The sequence below is a fragment of the Salvelinus namaycush genome, chromosome 8 (assembly GCF_016432855.1).
Source record: "Salvelinus namaycush isolate Seneca chromosome 8, SaNama_1.0, whole genome shotgun sequence".
Lineage (NCBI taxonomy): Eukaryota > Metazoa > Chordata > Actinopteri > Salmoniformes > Salmonidae > Salvelinus > Salvelinus namaycush.
The window spans coordinates 16,721,801-16,744,401 of record NC_052314.1 but is presented as its reverse complement, the minus strand read 5'-3'; the positions used below and the strand labels follow the sequence as shown (position 1 = coordinate 16,744,401).

The 22,601-nt window shown below is 42.0% G+C and overlaps 1 protein-coding gene across 1 annotated transcript; it reads left to right on the top strand.

The window, feature by feature from the left end:
• The first annotated feature begins 1,437 nt into the window (after positions 1 to 1,437).
• LOC120051796 (transmembrane protein 59-like) lies at positions 1,438 to 21,564 on the top strand. The gene is made up of 8 exons (XM_038998684.1): positions 1,438 to 1,693; positions 3,302 to 3,407; positions 4,173 to 4,267; positions 7,672 to 7,824; positions 17,760 to 17,865; positions 18,457 to 18,577; positions 18,698 to 18,815; positions 20,569 to 21,564. The coding sequence occupies exons 1-8, from the start codon at positions 1,529 to 1,531 to the stop codon at positions 20,725 to 20,727; spliced, it is 1,023 nt and encodes a 340-aa protein (XP_038854612.1). The 5' UTR covers positions 1,438 to 1,528; the 3' UTR covers positions 20,728 to 21,564.
• The last annotated feature ends 1,037 nt before the right edge of the window (positions 21,565 to 22,601 follow it).

The window sequence follows — 22,601 nt, the reverse complement described above, 5'->3', positions numbered from 1 at the left end:
CATAGGGACAGGTTAAAGTTCTCTAAAGTCCCTATACTCAAAATAGAAGATTCATTCATACAGGCCACCTGGCACATTCTTATGAACAAGATTCAGCCTATCAAGCACTCATTAGAAACATGGAATAGAAAGAGATGCTATTTTGATGTTTTATATAAAAGCAAAGAGTTAAGCTGTTGTGCAGAAGTGTTATTGTTCACTGTTGACTGACAAAATCACATTCAATTGTAAGGGGTTTCTTACATTAAGTTAATAACTTTACTGTGTTATTCAAACTTATAAAAGTTGGTAGGCCTACATAGTTAGGCCATATTAGTAGGCCTATATTATAGTATTATACAATACTAATTTAGACTAAAAGACTGTGGGTCAGTAGGTTAGTGCATGCCTCATAAACTGCACTGTGCCATCAGGTGGGCTCTCTATAACCAGTCTATAATTAAACAATAAGGCCCAAGAGGCTGTGGTATCTGGCCAATATAAGATGGCTAAGGGCTGTTCTTATGCACGACGCATCGCAGAGTGCCTGGATACAGCCCTTAGCCGTGGTATATTGGCCATATACCACAAACCCCAGAAGTGCCTTATTGCTATTATAAACTGGTTAATGGAGTAATTAGAGCAGTAAAAACTAATGTTTTGTCATACCCATGGTATACGGTTTCATATACCACGGCGGTCAGCCAATCAGCATTCTGGGCTGGAACCATCCAGTTTATAATTGTATTTATAAATCGGGTGGTTTGAATCCTGAATACTGATTTGGCTCAAAGCAGTAATATATCAGACCATATACCACGGGTATGACAAAAAAAGCATTTTACTGTTCTAATTGCGTTGGTAACCAGTTCATAATAGCAATAAAGCACCTCGGGGTTTTGTGGTATATGGCCAATATACCACGGCTAAGGGCTGTATCCAGGCACTCCATGTTGAGTCATGCATAAGAACAGCCCTTAGCCATCTTATATTGGCCAGATACCCCACCCCCTCGTGCATTAATTAGTTACCAGTTGAATTGTTATGTTTTAGTTACCAGTTGAATTGTGATGTTTTGCCTACATGAAACATTGTTAGGCCTATATTCCATGTCATTAGACAATAGGATCATTATTGCAATAATTTAATCGCCTTCTCTTATTTACAGAGGCCTTGTAAAAAATGGGAAGGAATGATAACGATTATCTTACAGACTGGTTAAATAACAGATAGACTATATCTAAGTGAAAATAGGCTACTGTCTATTTTATTTCCCCATGATATAGACATTCCATCATACAATGTATGAATGCTAGCAGTGGGCCTATGCACTGCAGTGAATTTGCACTGTGGAGTGCAGAGCGCACAAAGAGGGGGCGCGCAGCAGCGTGAGCGTGATGATTTTTGGAGTGACGACACCACAAAACCATAGCACAATATTACCGAAGCAGATAGAAATCGGGTTGAAGCGTCATCCAACTGAGAAGCTCAGAGTCCACTAAAAGCGCCAGTGTTCGCCCAGACTGTGGTGTTCAAATCCGGCTTTTAAATGCTTCAGTTCGGCTGCAGGGTGTGCGGTGTCTTCGTCGTCGTCTCGCTGCTTCTGGCGGGGCTGGTAGCTGCGTCTTCTGATCTATTTGACAATCAACTAGGCGACATCAATTACTGCAAAAAGCAATGCCAGATCACCGTCAAAAACAAAAGCCCAGCTAAAGTAAGTGACACTTGGAAACTATAGTCTAAATACATAATTCATGAATAGCAGAAAAGCTGAATATATTAGGTTAAATATAAATGTGACAGAAAAGTATATTTTCGTGCTTGAATAACTGCCATAGTAAGTGCTTACATTTCGACGACTGTATACGAAATTGAATACGGTATATCGAATATCGGTAGATGTCCCTTTAATCTTTCAATTCTGGCAATCTCTTGTAAATGTAATATGGCCAATCCTTAACGAAGGCCCATCATTTTACTAATTGGCATGCTTATCCTAAAATCGCAACATCAGTACGCAACGCTACCTATCTTCATTTCAAGAACTGAGTGGAAATTATCTTGGACAATTAGGCCGAAATTATCGTTTTATGACGCATTCTCACAGCTCTGGTCCTCCACTATCCATATAGCCTGGGTACTCCACCTACTTCATCATGATTTATTTACACAAATGTCTTTTCATTAGATAATCCCTGGATGTTTATATTAAATCAAGTCATAAAATCACTGTGAGGGCACCGGACCAAGCAGATGGTAGCCTATTCTCCAATAGTCTATTGCACTTGCATGGTTTCCTGGTTGCCTCATTGTGAGCTGAAATATCTATTTGTCCATGAACCACAATATGCAAGATATGTAAATAATAGCTAAATGATTACAATATCCATGTTTAAAACATCTTAAATAATGTACAATTTGAAAAATTATTGTAGCTTAGTAATGGATTAGTGTCTGTCTCTCGGCAAGGTTGTTATTTTCCCACCTACTCATCGCCTCAGCTCTGCTCAGGTGTGGTTCAGACATCATGCAGGGCGGAGCAGAGCAGCAAAATGGATCACCATGAACTATGCGGAATCACCTGTTTTCAGAACACTGCACCAGCCTATAGGCCCTAATGTATGCCTTTGATGTGCGCATATTATTGGAACAGATGACAAATAGTGCTTGAACAGATGTTGAGAGTTTATTTTATTCATGATGGGACTGTAATTGCCACTGGAGTAAGCAAATAAATATCTATACAAAGGAACCGTAAATCCTTGGCCAGAATAATGTCCCGCTAGACACACAATGAACACGGAATAATGCAGTTAATTGAAACGATTATACGCATGATACTGTAAATACGCCTGTAAAGTAAATCGGCGGACAGGGGTCGTCGGACATGGGGATCTCTTTGTCTATCACGTTCCCGTGTCAGTCGCTTGGGGACGCTGTTTGGTTCTTCTGTATTAGAACCAGGCTTGGAGAAAACTGTGACCAAGTGATTGTAATTCTTCACTCATCACAACATTCCCAGGCATTTGCAATATTTTACATTTACATTTTAGTTATTTAGCAGACACTCTTATCCAGAGAAACTTAGATTTAGTGCATTCATAGTTTAGGTGAGACAACCACATTTCTCAGGCCATCTTGTGCCTCAACTTGTGCCGATAACACCTTAACTCATTTGACATATCTATTAGAAAAACTGAAATCCAATTGAAATCCCTCTATCAAGTTATACATTTGCTTAAAGTACATTGTCATGGACAATATACATTTTTTCTGTGGTCATAGCATATTTACCTCCTATGTTTTTATTTTTATCCTGAAGGACTCCATTCTGAATGCCTGTCACCGTGGTTGTCGTCTTTACTCCATCTGTCAGTTTGTAAATGGAAATGCCGGCTTCAACACCAGCAGAGAGGAGTGTCAAGGAGGTAAGGCAGCCTGACTCACAGGGTGGGGTCTCAATGAAGCCAGGTGGATACTACAGGGCAGCCTATCACCAAGAGCAGAGATCCTACCTGTGATCCACTTCAAGGTGTTGTTATAGTACTGTTACATAACTTTGACCCTGGGTTTAATCTTTGCAGAGAACTATCCCAAGCTGTGCTTCAAAGCCAGAAAGCACACTTAATTTACTAGTAGGCGTTTCATGTGCCTGTGCCAGAGCCAAATTACATTAAAGTCCTCATCCAGTCTCATTTTCACCTCATTTAACACCTGATTTACTTATAAGGCAAATTTCAATAGGTGGTGCAGGTCAGATATGACATGGCATATGGCCCATTGCTCCTCTAATGTTCCTTAACCAACGGGGGAGGCTGCTGACATCACATCACATTTGAACATCAGACCAACTCCTTTTTTTTTTTACACTTTAGTGTGTGTACTTTACTGTAGTTATACTTAGGATATCGCTTTTCAACAGTAAAAGTTCAAAAGTCATGTGTTTGTGTGTGGCTCAACTGAAGCTGTGCTTGTTTGTTGAACATGCTGTGATCTGCTATCCTCCTTGGTCCAGGCAGCAGTTGCCCAAATGTTCTGATATGGATGACTGTAGGGAGGGGTGAATAGGGATGCAATGACAGATGCTGTATTTTCTCCCTCCCTATCTGTTTATCTTGTCTCTCTGTCTTTTCTCTCCTGTGCCCTCCCATCTCTCTCCCCCTCTATCTCTCTCCGCCTCTCTTTCTCTGTAGCCTGCCAGGAAGCATACAGCAAGCTGCTGGAGCAGGAGGCATGCAGCACCGGCTGTGCCAGCCAGCCCTCTGAACCTGAGATCAAGAGGAGGAAGGTGAGCATGGTCACTTCGTAGGATTTCAGTAAAACACACACACACACACACACACACACACACACACACACACACACACACACACACACACACACACACACACACACCCTCATATACCCGTATACACCCTCATACATTCACACTAGCAACAGTCATCAAAATTGTTATAAGGTTTTAAGGTCAGGTACCACAACACTAATAGGGATTTAAAAGAAAATCTTAATCATATCACAATCAGCTTTTACCAGTTGAATGTAGACACAAATAATATACGTTTTTATATTAAAATGTTTCTGAAATATTGAATTAAGATATGCAAATGTGGAGATGTCTCATTATTGATGTATGTCCATTTTAAAGTGGTTAAAATTCATAAATATTTTTGATGACGGTAGTATGGCAAACTAAAGAAAATATACATTTTCATCAAGATTTTGACATTTTTGTTTTTACTTTTTGAAAATACTAATATTAATAATGGACCAAAATGCCAACAAATCTCAAAATTGATAGGTCGAACAGGTTTTGAGAATTTTTTTGCATATTTATTAAAAAGAAAAAACTGAAATACCTTATTTACATAAGTATTCAGACCCTTTGCTATGAGACTCGAAATTGAGCTCAGGTGCATACTGTTTCCATTGATTATCCTTCAGATGTTTCTACAACTTGATTGGAGTTCAAATTCAATTGATTGGACATGATTTGGAAAGGCACACACCTGTCTATGTAAGGTCCCACAGTTGAAAACCCCCCGGAAATATCACATTTACATAAGTATTCAAACCCTTTACTCAGTACTTTGTTGAAGCACCTTTGGCAGCGATTACAACCTCGAGTCTTCTTTGGTGTGATGCTACAAGCTTCGCATACCTGTATTTGGGGAGTTTCTCCCATTGTTCTCTGCAGAGCCTCTCAAGCTCTGTCAGGTTGGATGGGGAACTTCACTGCACAGCTATTTTCAGGTCTCTCCAGAGATGTTCGATAGTCCGGGAACTGGCTGGGCCACGCAAGGACATTCAGAGACTTGTTCCCGAAACCACTTCTGCGTTGTCTTGGCTGTGTGCTTAAGGTCATTGTCCTGTTGGAAGGTGAACCTTGGCCCCAGTCTGAGGTTCTGAGCACTCTGGAGCAGGTTTTCATCAAGGATCTCTCTGTACTTTGCTCCGTTCATCTTTGCCTCGATCCTGACTAGTCTCCCAGTCCCTTCCACTGAAAAACATCCCCACAGCATGATGCTGCCACCCCCATGCTTCACTAAGGGATGGTGCCAGGTTTCCTCCAGACGTGACACTTGGCATTCAGACCAAAAAGTACAATTTGGTTTCATCAGACCAGAGAATCTTGTTTCTCATGGTCTGAGAGTCTTTAGGTGCCCTTTGGCAAACTCCAAGCGTGCCTTCATGTGCCTTTTATTGAGGAGTGGCTTTCGTCTGGTCACTCTACCATACAGGCCTGATTGGTGGAGTGCTGCAGAGATGGTTGTCCTTCTAGAAGGTTCTCCCATCTCCACAGAGGAACTATGGAGCTCTGTCAGAGTGACCATCGGGTTCTTGGTCACCTCCCAGACCAAGGCCCTTCTCCCCAGATTGCTCAGTTTGGCTGGGCGGCCAGCTCTAGGAAGAGTCTTGGTGGTTCCAAACTTCTTCCATTTAAGAATGATGGAGGCCACTGTGTTCTTGAGGACCTTCAATGCTGCAGACATTTTTTGGTACCCTTTCCCAGATCTGTGCCTCAACAGAATACTGTCTCGGTGCTCTACGGACAATTCCATCGACCTCATGGCTTGGTTTTTGCTCTGACATGCGCTGTCAACTGTGGGACCTTATATAGACAATGGTGGAAAAAGTACCCAATTGTCATACTTGAGGAAATGTAAATATAGTTAATAGAAAATGACTCAAGTAAAAATGAAAGTCAACCAGTAAAATGCTATTTGAGTAAAAGTCGAAAAGTATTTGGTTTTAAATGTACTTAAGTATCAAAAGTAAATGTAATTGCTAAAATGTACTTAAGTATCAAAAGTAAAAGTAAGAGTATAAATCATTTCAAATTCCTTAGATTAAGCAAACCAGACGGCACAATTTTCTTGTTTTTAAAATTTACTTATAGCCAGGGGCACACTCCAACACTCAGACATAATTTACAAACTAAGCATGTGTGTTTAGTGAGTCCACCAGATCAAATGCAGTAGGGATGACCAGCGATGTTCTCTTGATAAGTGCTTGAATTGGACCACTTTTCTGTCCTGCTAAGCATTCAAAATGTAATACGTACTTTTGTGTGTCAGGGAAAATGTATGGAGTAAAAAGTGCATGATTTTCTTTAGGAATGTAGTGAAGTAAAAGTAAAAGTAGTCAAAAATATAAATAGTAAAGTATAGTACAGATATCCCAAAAAGCTACTTAAGTAGTACTTTAAAGTATTTGTTCTTAAATACTTTACACCACCGTATATAGACAGGTGTGTGCCTTTCCAAATAATTTACAATCGATTGAATTTACCACAGGTGGACTCCAATCAAGTTGTAGAAACATCTCAAGGATGATCAATGGAAACAGGATACACCTGAGCTCAATTTTGAGTCTCATAGCAAAGGGTCTGAATAGTTATGTAAATAAGGTATTTCTGTTTTTTAAATAAGCAAACATTTCTCAATACCTGTTTTTACTTAGTCATTATGGGGTATTGTGTGTAGTTTGATGATATTTTATTTAATCAATTTTAGAATTGTCTGTAACAAAATGTGGATAAAGTCAAGGGGTCTGAATTCTTTCGAATGCACTGTATCTACACATACGTTACATTGTTTGCAAGATCAGACATAATATCACTATAATCTGTGCTCATTTTTGAAAATTGCTTTTTATTTCATTGCATCTAATTTGTAAACATTTCAACTGTGTTAAATTACTTTTTTTAAATTCCACAAAAAATGAACACTCATCAAAATAAAGTGATCTTCTCTTTCTTGTAATGTAAGTGTTGAGAGGGTACGTTAAATCCCAGGCGAAGCTTTAGCGTTCTTATAGATTCAACGGAAAGACAATGTATTTCACTGAGCCCATTTCAGCCATTACTGTGGTGTGTTTGATAGGTTATTTAGAAACATTTACACGGTTGTAAGGTTAACGGGGAAAAACGACAGGCACAAACAAGAGTATGAAAGAGTCTCAACAATAAAATTAAAGTAATAAATCTAGCGAGATTTAAGTGACAAGTGGATTTTGCACCCCTCAAACGACGAGGAATGTGCGTTGGATTTACACTGTCTCTCTCTTTCACATCCACTTTTACACGCTCCCCTTTGCCCCCCACACACCTTCACACTCTCACTTCACATGACTTTGCCATATTAAATAAATGCACCTAAACTCAACAGTTCCACCTTTTATTACCTGCAGTTGAAGGCCATGGCCCACCGTCCCATGCCCCCCTCCGTCATGGACACCGTGTCCAGCTGGTGTAACGACATCGTCAGCTCTGCTCAGAGCTTCATCTCCTCTACTTGGACCTTCTACCTGCAGGCCGACGACGGCAAGGTGCTCGTCTTCCAGGTAAGACACTGTCAGGGTTCGTCAGACAGGACTCAAGTTACACAGAACTCAGTGACTCTTAGGGGTGCTGTGATTAGTTTTGGGAGTGTCTTTCACTCCAGGGTACAGCTGTAACTCAAACTTCGGGGGCTACAAAGGTGAACTTGCCTCAGACATTAGGGGGAAAGGGTGTGGGATCAGTACTCTACATATTTACTTTATCCGTGACGGCTAAGTCAAGACAGGCTGGCTGAATATAGAAGGACAACAGAGATCTGTAAATCCAGTCATAAAAAGAGATGTGGTGAGACAACATGAAATGATGAAAACAACAGTCTTCGTGATTATTTTTCTTTAGCCTTAGGGGTGATGGATGGATGCGTGTGTTTAGTGGGCATCACAGGCTCTGAGCTGGCTGCCACAGGCCTGCGTTTAGTGGGCATCACAGGCTCTGAGCTGGCTGCCACAGGCCTGCGTTTAGTGGGCATCACAGGCTCTGAGCTGGCTGCCACAGGCCTGCGTTTAGTGGGCATCACAGGCTCTGAGCTGGCTGCCACAGGCCTGCGTTTAGTGGGCATCACAGGCTCTGAGCTGGCTGCCACAGGCCTGCGTTTAGTGGGCATCTGGCTGACTGCCACCCTCTTGACAGATTGACTGGGGGTAAAGAAACAAAAAAACACTAAGGCTGAGGGACAGCTGAAAGAGAAGCCAAGCCACCGCTGCAATACTAATCACTACTGCAGATGTACAGAATGAGTGGTTCTGCAGAGCAGAGGGCTGGGTAGGAAGTCAGGGTGTATGGACTCAGTTAGGAGGACCATGGTGACTCGCAGCCTTAGGCGTGATACAAAACAAACAGGAAAAAGTTAAGAGACCCACTGTGGTAGCAGTTTATCCACGTTATGTAGCAGTTTTAGTAAGTTCCCAAAGAGGGCCATACAAGGCAACACAGTGCACTACTGGAGCTGAAGTGAATCGGACCAAAACAAATTGATTATCAAGTTCCTCTGAGTTTAAGAGTTAGTGAGAGAGCCACCTTGTGGAATGAATGGCGCTTGATGCAGTGTTCAGTATAATAAGTTTATTTGGGCAAAGGGATTTCTATTTGAATTAGTTCACAGTGGAATTACTTGTGCTCTCCTTAAATTAATCAGTCATTTGAAGAAATATGACTTTTACTTCACTAAGCAGCAAATGTAGGTGTATTTTGCTAAGGTGATACCCAAAACAACGCGCAATTTCCAAGAGTTATCTAGGCTTTAGCATACAGGGCTAATGTGGTATTGAGTCACACAAACGTCTGGAGATTGATACCTTGTCCATTACTTTTAGGATTTAGCTCCGAGGGCTAACATAGCACACAAAGACCATCTGGGTTCTATATCAATGTGGGATAAACACTCATATTTCCAAAAAGTTTGTGCATTTGCATGCAACTGTGATAAGAGCAGCTTCTCTGAATGCTCCAGGCAAGCCACCTGTGTCTGAGGGAGGCGGTCTGAGTCCCAGTCCCGCAAGCGGCAGATTCTCCCTTCCTCAGCTCCCTTTAGCTGTCTCTCAGAGAGTGGGCTGAGTTCCAGCTCTGGGAACATCCATCCCTCTCCTGCCCACATTTGACTTGGGTTAAGTGGCAGCCTTCTTCTTAATCACACTTATTCATGCCATCCCAGCCTCCGAGTGTTTCAGGAGTGCTCCTCCAAGGTAATCAGGGAGAATCAAGCGGTTTCCTCTGGGCTGAGCGGGAGTAAACACAGCCGACGTGGCCCTCTCATCACTGATTGGGGAAGAGCGCTTGTTTGGAAATGGGGTTGGAGTCTTGTTTAAATTCTTTCCGTGTCCAATATGCACACTATGCAGGGTCCCCCCTTGAAGGAAACAGGGAGAAATGTACATCTATGAAATCCCCCTTTCTATAAAAAAAGTGACCCCAATAACCCAAAAATACCAAATAAGGGAAGGGAGATTGTTCATTTGGAAAATGATCCCTCCTCCCTGTTGCTTTCTGTGTCTCTATAACCAGAGCACCTTTGACATTCTGTGCCATAATGCATGACAGATGTATATCAGGAGGCAGGCCTACTTTTACTGATGGCAAGATCTCCCCAGTTGGCAGCCAATAACTACTAACATCCTTAGATGTTCACTCTTCTCTTCCTGTTGCCTTTCCTCCCAATGTTACATCTGGTTCCAACAGATACAACTGGTTGTGAAATGACTTTGAAAATAACAATAGTTTTGTCTGAATATCTATAACCTTTTGTAAGACCAAGCCTTATTGTCTACCACATACAGTGAGTGTACAAAACACACACTCAGTGTACAAAACATTAGCAACACCTGGTCTTTCCATGACATAGACTGACCAGGTGAATCCAGGTGAAAGCTACTGTATGATCCTTTATTGATGTCACTTGTTAAATCCACTTCAATCAGTGTAGATGAAGGGGAGGAGACAGGTTAAAGAAGGATTTTTAAGTCTGGGGACAATTGAGACATGGATTGTGTATGTATGCCATTCAGAGGGTGAATGGGCAAGACACAAAAGGTTAAAAGAAAACATGGGAAGTGCCTTTGAACGGGGTATGGTAGTAGGTGCCAGGCGCAACGGTTTGTGTCAAGAACTGCAATGCTGCTGGGTTTTTCACGCTCAACAGTTTCCCGTGGTATCAAGAATGGTCCACCACCCAAAGGACATCCAGCTAACTTGACACAACTGTGGGAAGCATTGGAGTCAACGTGGGCCAGCATCCATCCCTGCGGAATGCTTTCGACACCATACCCCAACGAATTTAGGCTGTTCTGATGGCAAAAGGGATGACATACTCACTGCATGTCATCGTTAAATAACTACATCGGGGCTAATTTATTTTCTGCTTGTTTCGTTTTCTCTTTTTAGTTTGACATGTGTTTTGACTCTAATGAACTCAATTACATTGACCTGTAGACTAGTCAAACGCTGACTGGTCATTTTTCTTTTCAGTTTTCATAACTATTGACTTATGTCATTAAATCTGATCTATTTTCCATCAATGAAGAGAGAATAGGCTGATCAGATACTTTGCTTATTTGTTTTGGTGCTACAGTGAGACATTACAACTTCTTAAAGGCTATTTCTATTGGTCAGCTGATATGTCAGAATCACTCACCAGCAAAGAGTCTCCTCTTAACTCCAATACAAATAAAATAAAAGTTTATTAGTGTCGTATAAAGATTTGCAGATGTTATCGCAGGTGCAGCAAATGCTTGTGTTTCTAGCTCCAACAGTGCAGTAATACCGATCAATAAAAACAGCAATACACATATAATCCAGAAAAATACAAAAATATGTTATATAGGATGAGCCATGACTAGAATACAGTGTATTCATATAAAGTGGGTGAAACATTATGTAAACATTATTAAAGTGACCAGTGTTCAATAACTATGTACATAGGGCAGCAGTCTTTAAGGTGCAGGTTAGAGTACCGGGTGGTAGCCGACTAGAACTGTTCAGGGCAGGGTACTGGGTGCAGGCCGGCTAGTGGTGACTGTTTAACAGTCTGATGGCATGGAGATAGAAGCTGGTTCTCAGTCTCTCGGTGCCAGCTTTGACGCACCTGTACTGTATCCGCCTTCTAGACGGTAGTGGGGTGAACAGGCCGTGGCTCGGGTGCCTGAGGTCTTTGATAATCTTCTTGGCCTTCCTGTGACACCAGCTGCTGTAGATGTCCTGGAGGGCAGAAAGTGTCAAATTAAATCAAATTAAATTTTACTTGTCACATGCACCGAATACAACTGGTGTAGACTTTACCCTGAAAGGCTTGCTTACGTGCCCTTCCCAACGATGCAGAGTTTATAAATAATATAAGTAACACAAGAATGGAATAAAATAAAATACACAAGAATGGAGCTATATACAGGGAGTACCAGTACCAGATCAATGTGGAGCTATATACAGGGAGTACCAGTACCAGATCAATGTGGAGCTATATACAGGGAGTACCAGCACCAGATCAATGTGGAGCTATATACAGGGAGTAGCAGTACCAGATCAATGTGGAGCTATATACAGGTAGTACCTGTACCAGATCAATGTGTGTGTGTGGGGGGGGGGGGGGGGGGGTTGTGTGTGTGTGGGGGTTTTGTGTGGGAGTGTCAATGTAATGTGTGTGAGCGAGTGTGTGTATATATAATCTAGTGAAGGGCTCTCCAACCCTGTTCCTGGAGAGCTACCAACCTGTAGGTTTTCGCTCCAACTCTAATCTAGCACACCTGATTCTAATAATTACTTGGTTGATAAGTTGAATGAGGTTAGTTACAACTGAGGTTGGAGTAAAAACCTACATTAGGGTAGCTCTCCATAAACAGGGTTGGATAGCCCTGCGCTAGTGAGTGTGTGTAGGGTCAGTGCAAGATAGCTGTACTGACTTACTCTAGTTCTGGTTCCATTAATTGACTATTTATAGCAGTCTGGCTGTTTAGCAGTCTTATGGCTTGGGGGTTGAAGCTGTCTCGGAGCCTGTTTGCCAGACGGTAGCAAAGTGAACAGTCTATACTTGGGTGGCTGGGGTCTTCGGCAATTTTTTGGGCCTTCCTCTGATACCTGATATAGTGGTGGAGAGCCCTGCGATTGTGGATGGTGCAATTGCTGTACTAGGCGGTGATACAGCCCAACAGGATGCTCTCAATGGTGCATCTGTAGAAGTTTGAGGTTTTAGGGTCCAAGACAAATTTCTTCCGCCTCCTGAGATTGAAGAGGAGTTGTTGCGCCTTCTTCACCACACTGTCTGAAGGGATCATTTCAGGTTGTCAGTGATGTGCACTCCTAGGAACTTGGAGCTTTTGGCCGTCTCCACTGCGGCCCCATCGATGTAGATGGGGGTGTGCTCTCTCTGCTGTCTCCTGTAGTCCACAATTAGCTCCTTCGTTTTATTGATGTTGTGGGAGAAGTTATTTTTCTGGCACCACTTCACCAGGGCTCTCACCTCCTCCCAGTAGGCTGTCTCATCGTTGTTGGTAGTCAGTGTAACTGACAGTTAACCTGTCAGTCTATGTCGTTGTTTTTGTTTGAATTCTTTCTGTGTTCGCTATGCAGGGGAAATGGTAAGACAAGCAGAACTTGCTAAGAACTGTTGTAACGGTGATTATTATCGTAGAAACACACTTTTGGAGCGAAGGCAATCCCACACTGTGTTAGCTAGGTTTTTCGTGTATTCAGTGTAGTTCGTAACGGTTGAAACGTGTATGTTAGGATGGTAACGTTATAATAATTTAAATATGAAGTGTGAATTCATGCCAGGAGTAAGAAGTGTGAAGTTTTTGATTTCCTCCCTTCTGTAATAAGCAGCCAATGAGGTATTTTTCCTTTATTCATGTGTTTAATCTGTTATATCTCCAGCTAAACTGTTTTTATGTATGTAAGCGCTTCAGAGTCATATCAAGCTAATAAGTCACTCATAAGACAAGAAAGTTTATAAGAGTGTGCTTAACTGTATGTTCATTTACTTTAGAGTTCTCACGGAAGGTGATAATTCTGACTAAAACTACAGAATAAAACCGCCAGTTAAAATCAAGGAACACTTGTGCTCGTGGTTACTGGAGGGAGCCACAATCAGGCCTACCACTGTTGTCGTCACCACAACCTGATCTTATAGTTTCACTTAGGAATTTGCCGTTATTGGAGGAACGTCGATTATTTTATTTTTTTACCCTTTAATTCAGCGTGGTTACAGTGTTAATTCTGCGTGGTTACAGGGTTAAAACAGAAACAACTCATAGGGTTAAGTTTAGGTATTAATTCAGTGTGGTTAAGGTTAGGGCTATGGTTTGGGGAAGGCTTAAAACATCATCAAGTACTCTCCCTGCTTGCTAGAGAATTGTAAACTGCTGTGGTGCAATCGTCTAAGCAGCGCACTCTGGCTCTGAGCCTAGTGCTCTGCCATAATTTTTTTTTGGGGGGGGGGGGGGGGGGGGGCATATATTGACGTCCTCAGAACCTTTTCAAACGTCCGAAATCGACGGTCCTTTCTTGTGACCAGTCTGGTCAGCAAACTTGATGATTGAGTTGGAGACGTGCATGGCCACGCAGTCATGAGTGAACAGATAGTATAGGAGGGGGCTGAGCAGCACGCACCCCTGTGGGGCCCCCATGTCGAATCAGTGTGGTGGAGGTGTTGTTACCTACCTTCACCACTTGGGGTCAGCCCGTCAGGAAGTCCAGGAACCAATTGCACAGGGAGGGGTTCAGACCAAAGGCCCTGAGATTAATGATGAGCTGGGAGGGCACTATGGCTTTGAAGGCTGAGCTGTAGTTTATGAACAGCATTCTTACATAGGGCAGTGCAATGCAATAGTGACTATGTTGTCCGCGGATCTGTTGGAGCGATATGCGAATTGTAGTGGGTCTAGGGTGTCAGGTAAGGTGGAGATTATATAGTCCTTAACTAGCCTCTCAAAGCACTTCATGATGACAGAAGTGAGAGCTACGGGGCGATAGTAATTTAGTTCAGTTACCTTCGCTTTCTTGGGTACAGGAACAATGGTGAACATCTTTAAGCAAGTGGGGACAGCAGACTGGGATATGGAGAGATTGAATATGTCCGTAAACACTTTAGCCAGCTGGTCTGCACATGCTCTGAGGACACGGCTGGGGATGCCTTCTGGACCGGCAGCCTTACTGGATCATTGCCCTCCCCCGCCTTTCCTTTGGCAAAACAGATCACGTCTCCATTCTGCTCCTCCCCACCTATAGGCAGAAACTTAAACAGGAAGCTCCTGTGGTAAGGACTGTTTAACGTTGGTCTGACCAATCGGAATCTATACTTCAAGATTGTTTTCATCATGCGGACTGGGAAATGTTCCAGTGAGAATAGTATCAACGGAGCATGCAACTATGGGGCAAAACAGACGCCCTTGACTTAGATTGTTGACAACATGTAAACTACACTGAACAAAAATATAAACGCAACATGTAAAGTGTTGGTACCATGTTTCATAAGCTTAAATAAAATATCCCAGAACATTTCCATATGCACAAAAAGCTTATTTCTTTCACATTTTGTGCACAAATTTGTTTACTTCCCTGTTAGTGAGCATTTCTCCTTTGCCAAGATAATCCATCCACCTGACAGGTGTGGCATATCAAGAAGCTGATTAAACAGCATGATCATTACACAGGTCCACCTTGTGCTGGGGACAATAAAAGGCCACTCTAAAATGTGCAGTCTTGTCACACAACACAATGCTACAGATGTCTCAAGTTTTGAGGGAGTGTGCAATTGGCATGCTGACTGCAGGAATGTCCAGAGAATCGAATGTTAATTTATTTTCCATAAGCCGCCTCCAACGTCGTTTTAAAGAATTTGACAGTACGTCCTACTGAACTCACAACAGCCTAGAACCTCCACATCTGGGTTCTTCACCTGCGGGATCGTCTGAGACCAGCCACCCTGACAGCTGATGAAACATTTGCCCAACTGAAGAATTTCTGCACAAACTGTCAGACACTGTCTCAGGGAAGCTCATCTGCATGCTCATCATCCACACCAGGGTCTTGACCTGACTGCAGTTAGGCTTTGTAACTGACTTTAGTGGGCAAATGCTCACCTTCGATGGCCACTGGCACGCTGGAAAAGTGTGTACTTCACGGATGAATCCTGGTTTCAACTGTACCAGGCAGATGGCGTATGGCGTCGTGTGGGTGAGCAGTTTGCTGATGTGAACATTGTGAACAGAGTGCCCCATGGTGGTGGTGGGATTATGGTATGTGCAGGCATAAGCTACGGACAATGAACACAATTGCCTTTTATCTATGGCAATATTAATGCACAGAGAGACCATGACAAGATCCTGAGGCCCATTGTCGTGCCATGTTTTAGCATGATAATACATGGTCCCATGTCGCAAGGATCTGTACACAATTCCTGGAAGCTGAAAATGTCCCAGTTCTTCCATGGCCTGCATACTCACCAGACATGTCACCCATTGAACATGTTTGGGATGCTCTGGATGGATGTGTATGACAGCGTGTTCCAGTTCCCGCCAGTATCCAGCAACGTACAGCCATTGAAGAGTAGTGGGACAACGTTCCAAATTCCACAACAGCCTGATCAACTCTATGTGAAGGAGATGTTTCACACTGACTGGTTTTCTGATTCACGCCCCTACATTTGTTTTAAGGTGTCTGTGACCAACAGGTGCATATCTGTATTCACAGTCATGTGAAATATATAGATTAGGGCCTAATGAATTTATTTCAATTGACTGATTTCCTTACATGAACTTTAACTCAGTAAAATTTGAAATTTGAAATTGTTGCATGTTGTGTTTAATTTTTTGTTCAGTAACTTTTTTGTCTCCAATGTTTATTGAAAACATAAAGACATTTGCACAATGAGCACTTGTCTCAAATACATCGTTACAGTTGTTGATTAGCGAGCTAGTGGGTTTTTGACATATTAGCACTGACATGAAATCAGTCAAAACACCTCAAAACAAGATGAAACGAGTCACTTGCGATTCCCCACATGGCAGTTTATTGTCATTGTTGCTAAACTGGTCCTCCAGAAAACAACTTTTGCCCCATTGAAAGTGCGCATCGTTTTCGTGACTTTGTCAGCTATCCCATCTCTACACTGACTCTGTAATTATGTTTATCTGGAATTGCATAGAGGATGTTGTTCCCACTCTGGCGATTAGAATTGATCAAAACCAAAAACCATGGATAGATGGCAGAATTCGCACAAAACTGAAAGTGTGAATCACCACATTTAACCATGGCAAGGTGACTGGGAACATGGAAGTGCAGACCAGCTACGACCTCTGTAAGGCAATCAAAGAGGCAAAACGGCAGTACAGGAACAAAGTGGGGTCGCCATTCAGCGGCTCAGACACGAGAAGTATGTGGCAGGGACTCCAGACAATCACGGATTATAAAGGGAAGGCCAGACACCGACGCTTCGCTCCTGGACCAGCTAAACGCCTGCTTCGTCCGTTTAGAAGAAAACAACATCAAGCCGCCGACGCATACATCGATCCCCTTGCAGTCCTCCTGCTGCTGAGAGCGCCGAGCGGTGATGCTGCCTCCGTCTTGTTGTTGGGAAAGGTTCAGTAGAGGGTAACCAAAATCCAATTTTAATGAGTTCTCCAGGGTAAGCCAGAAACACTGTCCCCATAATGAAAGGCACAATAAGGCCTCTGCCGAGAGAGCTGTGTGTGTGTGTGTGTGTGTGTGTGTGTGTGTGTGTGTGTGTGTGTGTGTGTGTGTGTGTGTGTGTGTGTGTGTGTGTGTGTGTGTGTGTGTGTGTGTACACAGGGATTAAGTCTGTCTTCACACAAGTGATGCACGTTCGCTCACGTACTGTAGGACACTGTTTTTAAGGCCTCTTTTCAGACACTTTCTCCAGTCAAGTGGCCTTTTCACTCCCCTCAGAGAGGGTAAATGGTTGTGCTCTTGAGCAGCCAACCGACAGACTCCACAATGGGCAACAAGGGTGTCCTTTAATGAAGTAAGAAAGAAAGAAATGCTGATTTAAAACTCCACTGGTGTGCCAAAGAACAATCCATACAATCTGCTCATTAGAATCTACACCTGAACTGCCATTATAAGGTGTGAATAGATGATTACATTTTTGTACTGTTTGGAAGTTCATTTTAGTTCATCTGTCTTCATTTTACAGATGGCTGAGGTATACATTGCCTGGCTTGCAACAGAACACATTATGTGAAAATACAATGTTCTCCTATAATTAGCAAGTCCCCTTTTTGTTTGAGTTAATTTGGCAGTATTCTCTATACCTAAGTCTACAGGTATGTCTATTTCTCTCTGTCGTTTAGCTGTTCATTGAGTATTCTTAGTCCAGGCTTTTTTATGGTTTAACCTCACTGTGTTAAACAGATCATTTTCTGTCTCTTTCTCAGTGAAATTACTGCATGTAATTACTAGTTCCTGAATTGACTTTGTTTGTTGTTCCTCCCAGAGCCAGCCGGAGATCGAGTACAGTCTGCCGGAGCTGCAGGCTCCCCGCTCCAATGTGGCAGACAAGCCCTGGCCACAGATTCACTCCCACACACAGAGACCCCATGGTGAGACCCCATGGTGGAATGCAGCTCTGTCACACACTGACACCCATAATGTACAAAACATCATAAGACCTGTAGGACAGGGATCCCCAACTTCTGACCTGTGAGCCGAATTTGGCTCGGGAGTGAATTTATTTGTTTAATTTGCAAAAACAAAACTCTTTTTCATTGTTGGACATTAAAGACTGTCAAAACACCAGGAAATCAGCTCCAAGTTATTTTAATTTTGGAAATCTGTTCTCAAGTATTTCCATGCAGATATAGAGACGTGATCCTATCCCAATGTAAACAACGTTTGAAATTATAATGTTTTTGTCAAATACTATATCCGTTTGTACTTCTTGCGGTCAATTTGCAGTGTACAAATTATTTGAAAATTATGTTCCGGCCCCCGGATCATCTGCTGAAGAAAAATGGGCCCCCGGCTGAATGTAGTTGGGGACCCCTGCTGTAGAATATATAGTATACAATGCATTAAAGGAGGATTACATTGAATTGATTATGCTTTATTGATCTCCAGAGGAGTGAAATTAGGTTACATTTGTTACACTTCCTCATAAAGTCTGTTGCTCATTAGTATTCACCTCTGTGCAGGTGTGAAAGGACATGGGGAGAAGGTAGCAGCCAAGGTGGGAGGCAAGGGCAAGCACCCAGCAGTCCAGCAACATACGGAAGACCCAACCGCTGAACATGACTTCCTGGGATGCATGTCAAGGTGAAGAGATATTGAACAAGAATAGTAATCTGCCCATATCAACCCATTTGGGCCCTCTGATTTAGAGGTCCTCTGAGTTGTATTGCCTGTATCATTACCTAATCCTCCCCTTTCTCTCAGGCGCTCTGGGCTGCCTCGTTGGATCTTGGCTGCCTGTCTCTTCCTGTCCATCATGGTGATGTTGTGGCTGAGCTGTGCCAGCCTTGTCACTGCACCAGAACAGCACATCAAAACACAAGTAAACACATTGGTCATAAAATGTTATCTGATTTTCATCTAAGTCACAACAATAGACAAACATAGTCTGCTTAAACTAATAACACACAAACAATTATAAGTGTTCGTGTCTTTATTGAACACACCGTGTAAACATTCATAGTGCAGGGTGGGAAAAGTATGTGAACCCTTGTATTTAATAACTGGTTGACCCTCCATTAAATAACCTCAACCAAACGTTTTCTATAGTTGCGGATCAGACCTGCACAACGGTCAGGAGGAATTTTTGACCATTCCTCTTTACAAAACTGTTTCAGTTCAACAATATTCTTGGGATGCCTGGTGTGAACTGCTCTCTTGAGGTCATGCCACAGCATCTCAATCAGGTTGAGGTCAGGACTCTGACTGGGCCACGTATTTTCTTCTGTTAAAGCTATTCTGTTGTTGATTTCATTCTGTGTTTTGGGTCATTGTCCTGTTGCATCACACAACTTCTGTTGAGCTTCAATTGGCGGGTAGATAGCCTTACATTCTCCTGCAAAATGTCTTGCTAAACCTGGGAATTAATTTTTCCGTCGATGATCGTAAGCTGTCCAGGCCCTGAGGCAGCAAAGCAGCTCCAAACCATGATGCTCCCTCCACCATACTTTACAGTTGGGATGAGGTTTTGATATTGGTGTGCTGTGCCATTTTTTCTCCACACATAGTGTGGTGTGTTCCTTCCAAAAAACTCAACTTTAGTTTAATCTGTCCATAGAATATTTTGTCAGTAGCGCTGTGGAACATCCAGGTGCACTTTTGCAAACATCAGACGTGCAGCAATGTTTTTTTGGACAGCAGTGGCTTCTACCGTGGTGTCCTCTCATGAACACCATTCTTGTTTAGTGTTTTACGTATCGTAGACTCGTCAACAGAGATGTTAGCATGTCCCAGAGATTACTATAAGTCTTTAGCTGACGCTCTAGGATTCTTCTTAACCTCATTGAGCATTCTGCGCTGTACTCTTGCAGTCATCTTTGCAGGACGGCCACTCCTAGGGAGAGTAGCAACAGTGCTGAACTTTCTCCATTTATAGACAATTTGTCTTACCGTGCGTGGACTGATGAACATCAAGGCTTTTAGAGATACTTTTGTAACCCTTTTCAGCTTTATGCAAGTCAACAATTCTTAATCTTAGGTCTTCTGAGATCTCTTTTGTTCAAGGCATGGTTCACATCAGGCAATGCTTCTTCTAGCAAACTCAAATTTTGTGGGAGTTTTTTCTAGGGCTAGGCAGCTCTAACCAACTCCAATCTCGTCTCATTGATTGGACTCCAGGTTAGCTGACTTCTGACTCCAAATAGCTTTTGGAGAGGTCATTAGCCTGGGGGTTCACATACTTTTTCCAACCTACGTACACTGTGAATGTTTAAATTATGTATTCAATATAGACAAGAAAAATACAATAATTTGTGTGTTATTAGTTTAAGCAGACTGTGTTTGTCTGTTGTTGTGACTTAGATGAAGATCAGATCAAATTGTATGACCAATTTATGCAGAAATCCAGATAATTCTAAAGGGTTCACCTACTTTTTCTTGCCACTGTATGTTGTCTTGCAAAAAAAACAAAAACATTTTATGATATGTTAGTGCTTAAGATCCCGGACTGCATCTTTAATTGTAAACTCACTCAAGTGTTATCTTAATTAACATGTGTTTACCTGTGCGGGAATTACTCCTAGAGACAATGGGAACATTTCCATCGATTTTAATGAATAACTGATTCCTTTTTCCAGCTGAGCATCAACGGAGACAAGGAGTTTCTTGATGACGTCCAGAAGGTCAACCCCTACCATCTGACCCCTGTGATTGCTGTAGCCATCGACCAACCAGAGGAGAGCGAGGAGGCAGGACCACTTCCAGTCAAGGTTGACATCAACAAGACATCTCTCTAGGGGACCAATGGGATAGGATCAGTGCTTTCTGGGGTAACCATTTCGTAAAACCTCCCTCAGTAAAAGATGGAGAACAGAAACATACCAACACTCACACCAGATTTTCTATACATGCATGGCACCATCCCTTCACAACAGGTTTGTCCCATCTTTCTCTAGCGAGTCTGCCCATCAGATGTTAGCCTGTTGTGCTTGTCTCTGTGTAGAATACTGATTTCGTAGATTCATGCTGTCCATTGTTAAACCTCACTAAGAGCTTCGAGATCAAATTGTCACCACCTTCTTGTACCTATCATTTTATACTTGACACTGCAATTGCTTAAGACTTATTTAATAGACAGTTTAACTATTAAATGTAACTACTTAGATCTGCCTGTGAGAGAGTTAAGGAGAACAGGTGAATGAGCGCTGAAAGCTTTCCAAGCTTTTGATGTACAAGGGGATAGAGAAAGGACACACAGGGATTCAAATTGAAGGGGAATAACTGTTTTCCTCATGCTCTTACATACTTTTGGAATTAATTGGTGACTTGCAGAGAAATAAAAGCAATTGAGATGTTCAAAATGCTTTCAAAGGTATCTTGTGAACGCTGCAGGAGACAATAGCTACCAGTGTTCACCTTTGATGCTTTGTTTGATGTGTTTGAGTTTGACTGATGTCAACTGTGAGAAGCAAATATACATTATACATCTCATTTTCCTCACACTGAATGAAAGAGAATTCTCAGATCAGATTAAAACCTCTTAAGAATTGGCCACTTTTTTTCCATTTTTGCCTAAAATGACATACAAAATCTAACTGCCTGTAGCTCAGGCCCTGAAGCAAGGATGTGCATATTCTTGGTACCATTTGAAAGGAAACAATTTGAAGTTTGTGGAAATGTTAAAGGAATGTAGGAGAATATAACATTATATCTGGTAAAAGATAATACAAAGAAAAAAACAACTGTTTTCTTTGTAGTTTTTTGTACCATCATCTTTGAAATGCAAGAGAAAGGCCATAATGTATTATTCCAGCACAGGTGCAATTTAGATTCTGACCACTAGATGGCAGCAGTGTGTGCGCAAAGTATTAGACTGATCCAAGGAACCATTGCATTTCTGTTCAAAATGTGTATCAAGACTGCCCAAATGTGCCTAATTTGTTTATTAATAATTTTTCATGTTCAAAACTGTGCACTCTCCTCAAACAATAGCATGGTATTATTTCACTGTAATAGCTACTGTAAATTGGACAGTGCAGTTAGATTAACAAGAATTGAAGCTTTCTGCCAATATCAGATATGTCTATGTCCTGGGGAATGCTAAACACATTAGCCTACATTAGCTCAACCATCCCGCAGGGGACCCACCAATCCTGAAGAAGTTTTGAACACTCCATTTCATTGAATTCAGACATTTGGCAGACAAAGGAATTGTGCTCAAATTATGTTGGCTGGGTCACCCACAGTAAGTGTGTGTGTGTGTGTGGGTGTGGGTGTGGGTGTGGGTGTGGGTGTGTGTGTGGAAAATCAAAACAGTGCTTGGTGTATTTATTTATTTATGCCTTTGTGTATTTATTCAGAACCAATAACATAAGGTACCTGTTCGATAGTGTAATTGAAGTGCTATGTAAATGCTCATCTATCCAAATCTTTCCTATTGTTATGACTGTAATAAAACATTGTAGCCCTTTTTCCAGATTTGAAAAGAGACTAATATTAAGACTAATATTATTGTGTTATTATTGTATCTCCTCAAGAGTTAGACATATTAGCTCTGAAATGTGTCATGCACTTTCTAGGAGTTGATGGTTCTGTGTTCTATACGAGCTCATAATGAAGGGATGACCAATGTGATGCGCAATGCAAGGCTTTTAGAATAGACCTTTGTTTT

What these genes read in the sequence shown, in the direction of transcription:
- LOC120051796 (XM_038998684.1), top strand. Translation starts at nt 1,529, where the DNA reads ATGCTTCAGTTCGGCTGCAGGGTGTGCGGTGTCTTCGTCGTCGTCTCG. An exon ending in CCACACACAGAGACCCCATG is followed by an intron (nt 17,866 to 18,456) that starts GTGAGACCCCAT and finishes ACCTCTGTGCAG; the next exon opens with GTGTGAAAGGACATGGGGAG. An exon ending in TTCCTGGGATGCATGTCAAG is followed by an intron (nt 18,578 to 18,697) that starts GTGAAGAGATAT and finishes CCTTTCTCTCAG; the next exon opens with GCGCTCTGGGCTGCCTCGTT.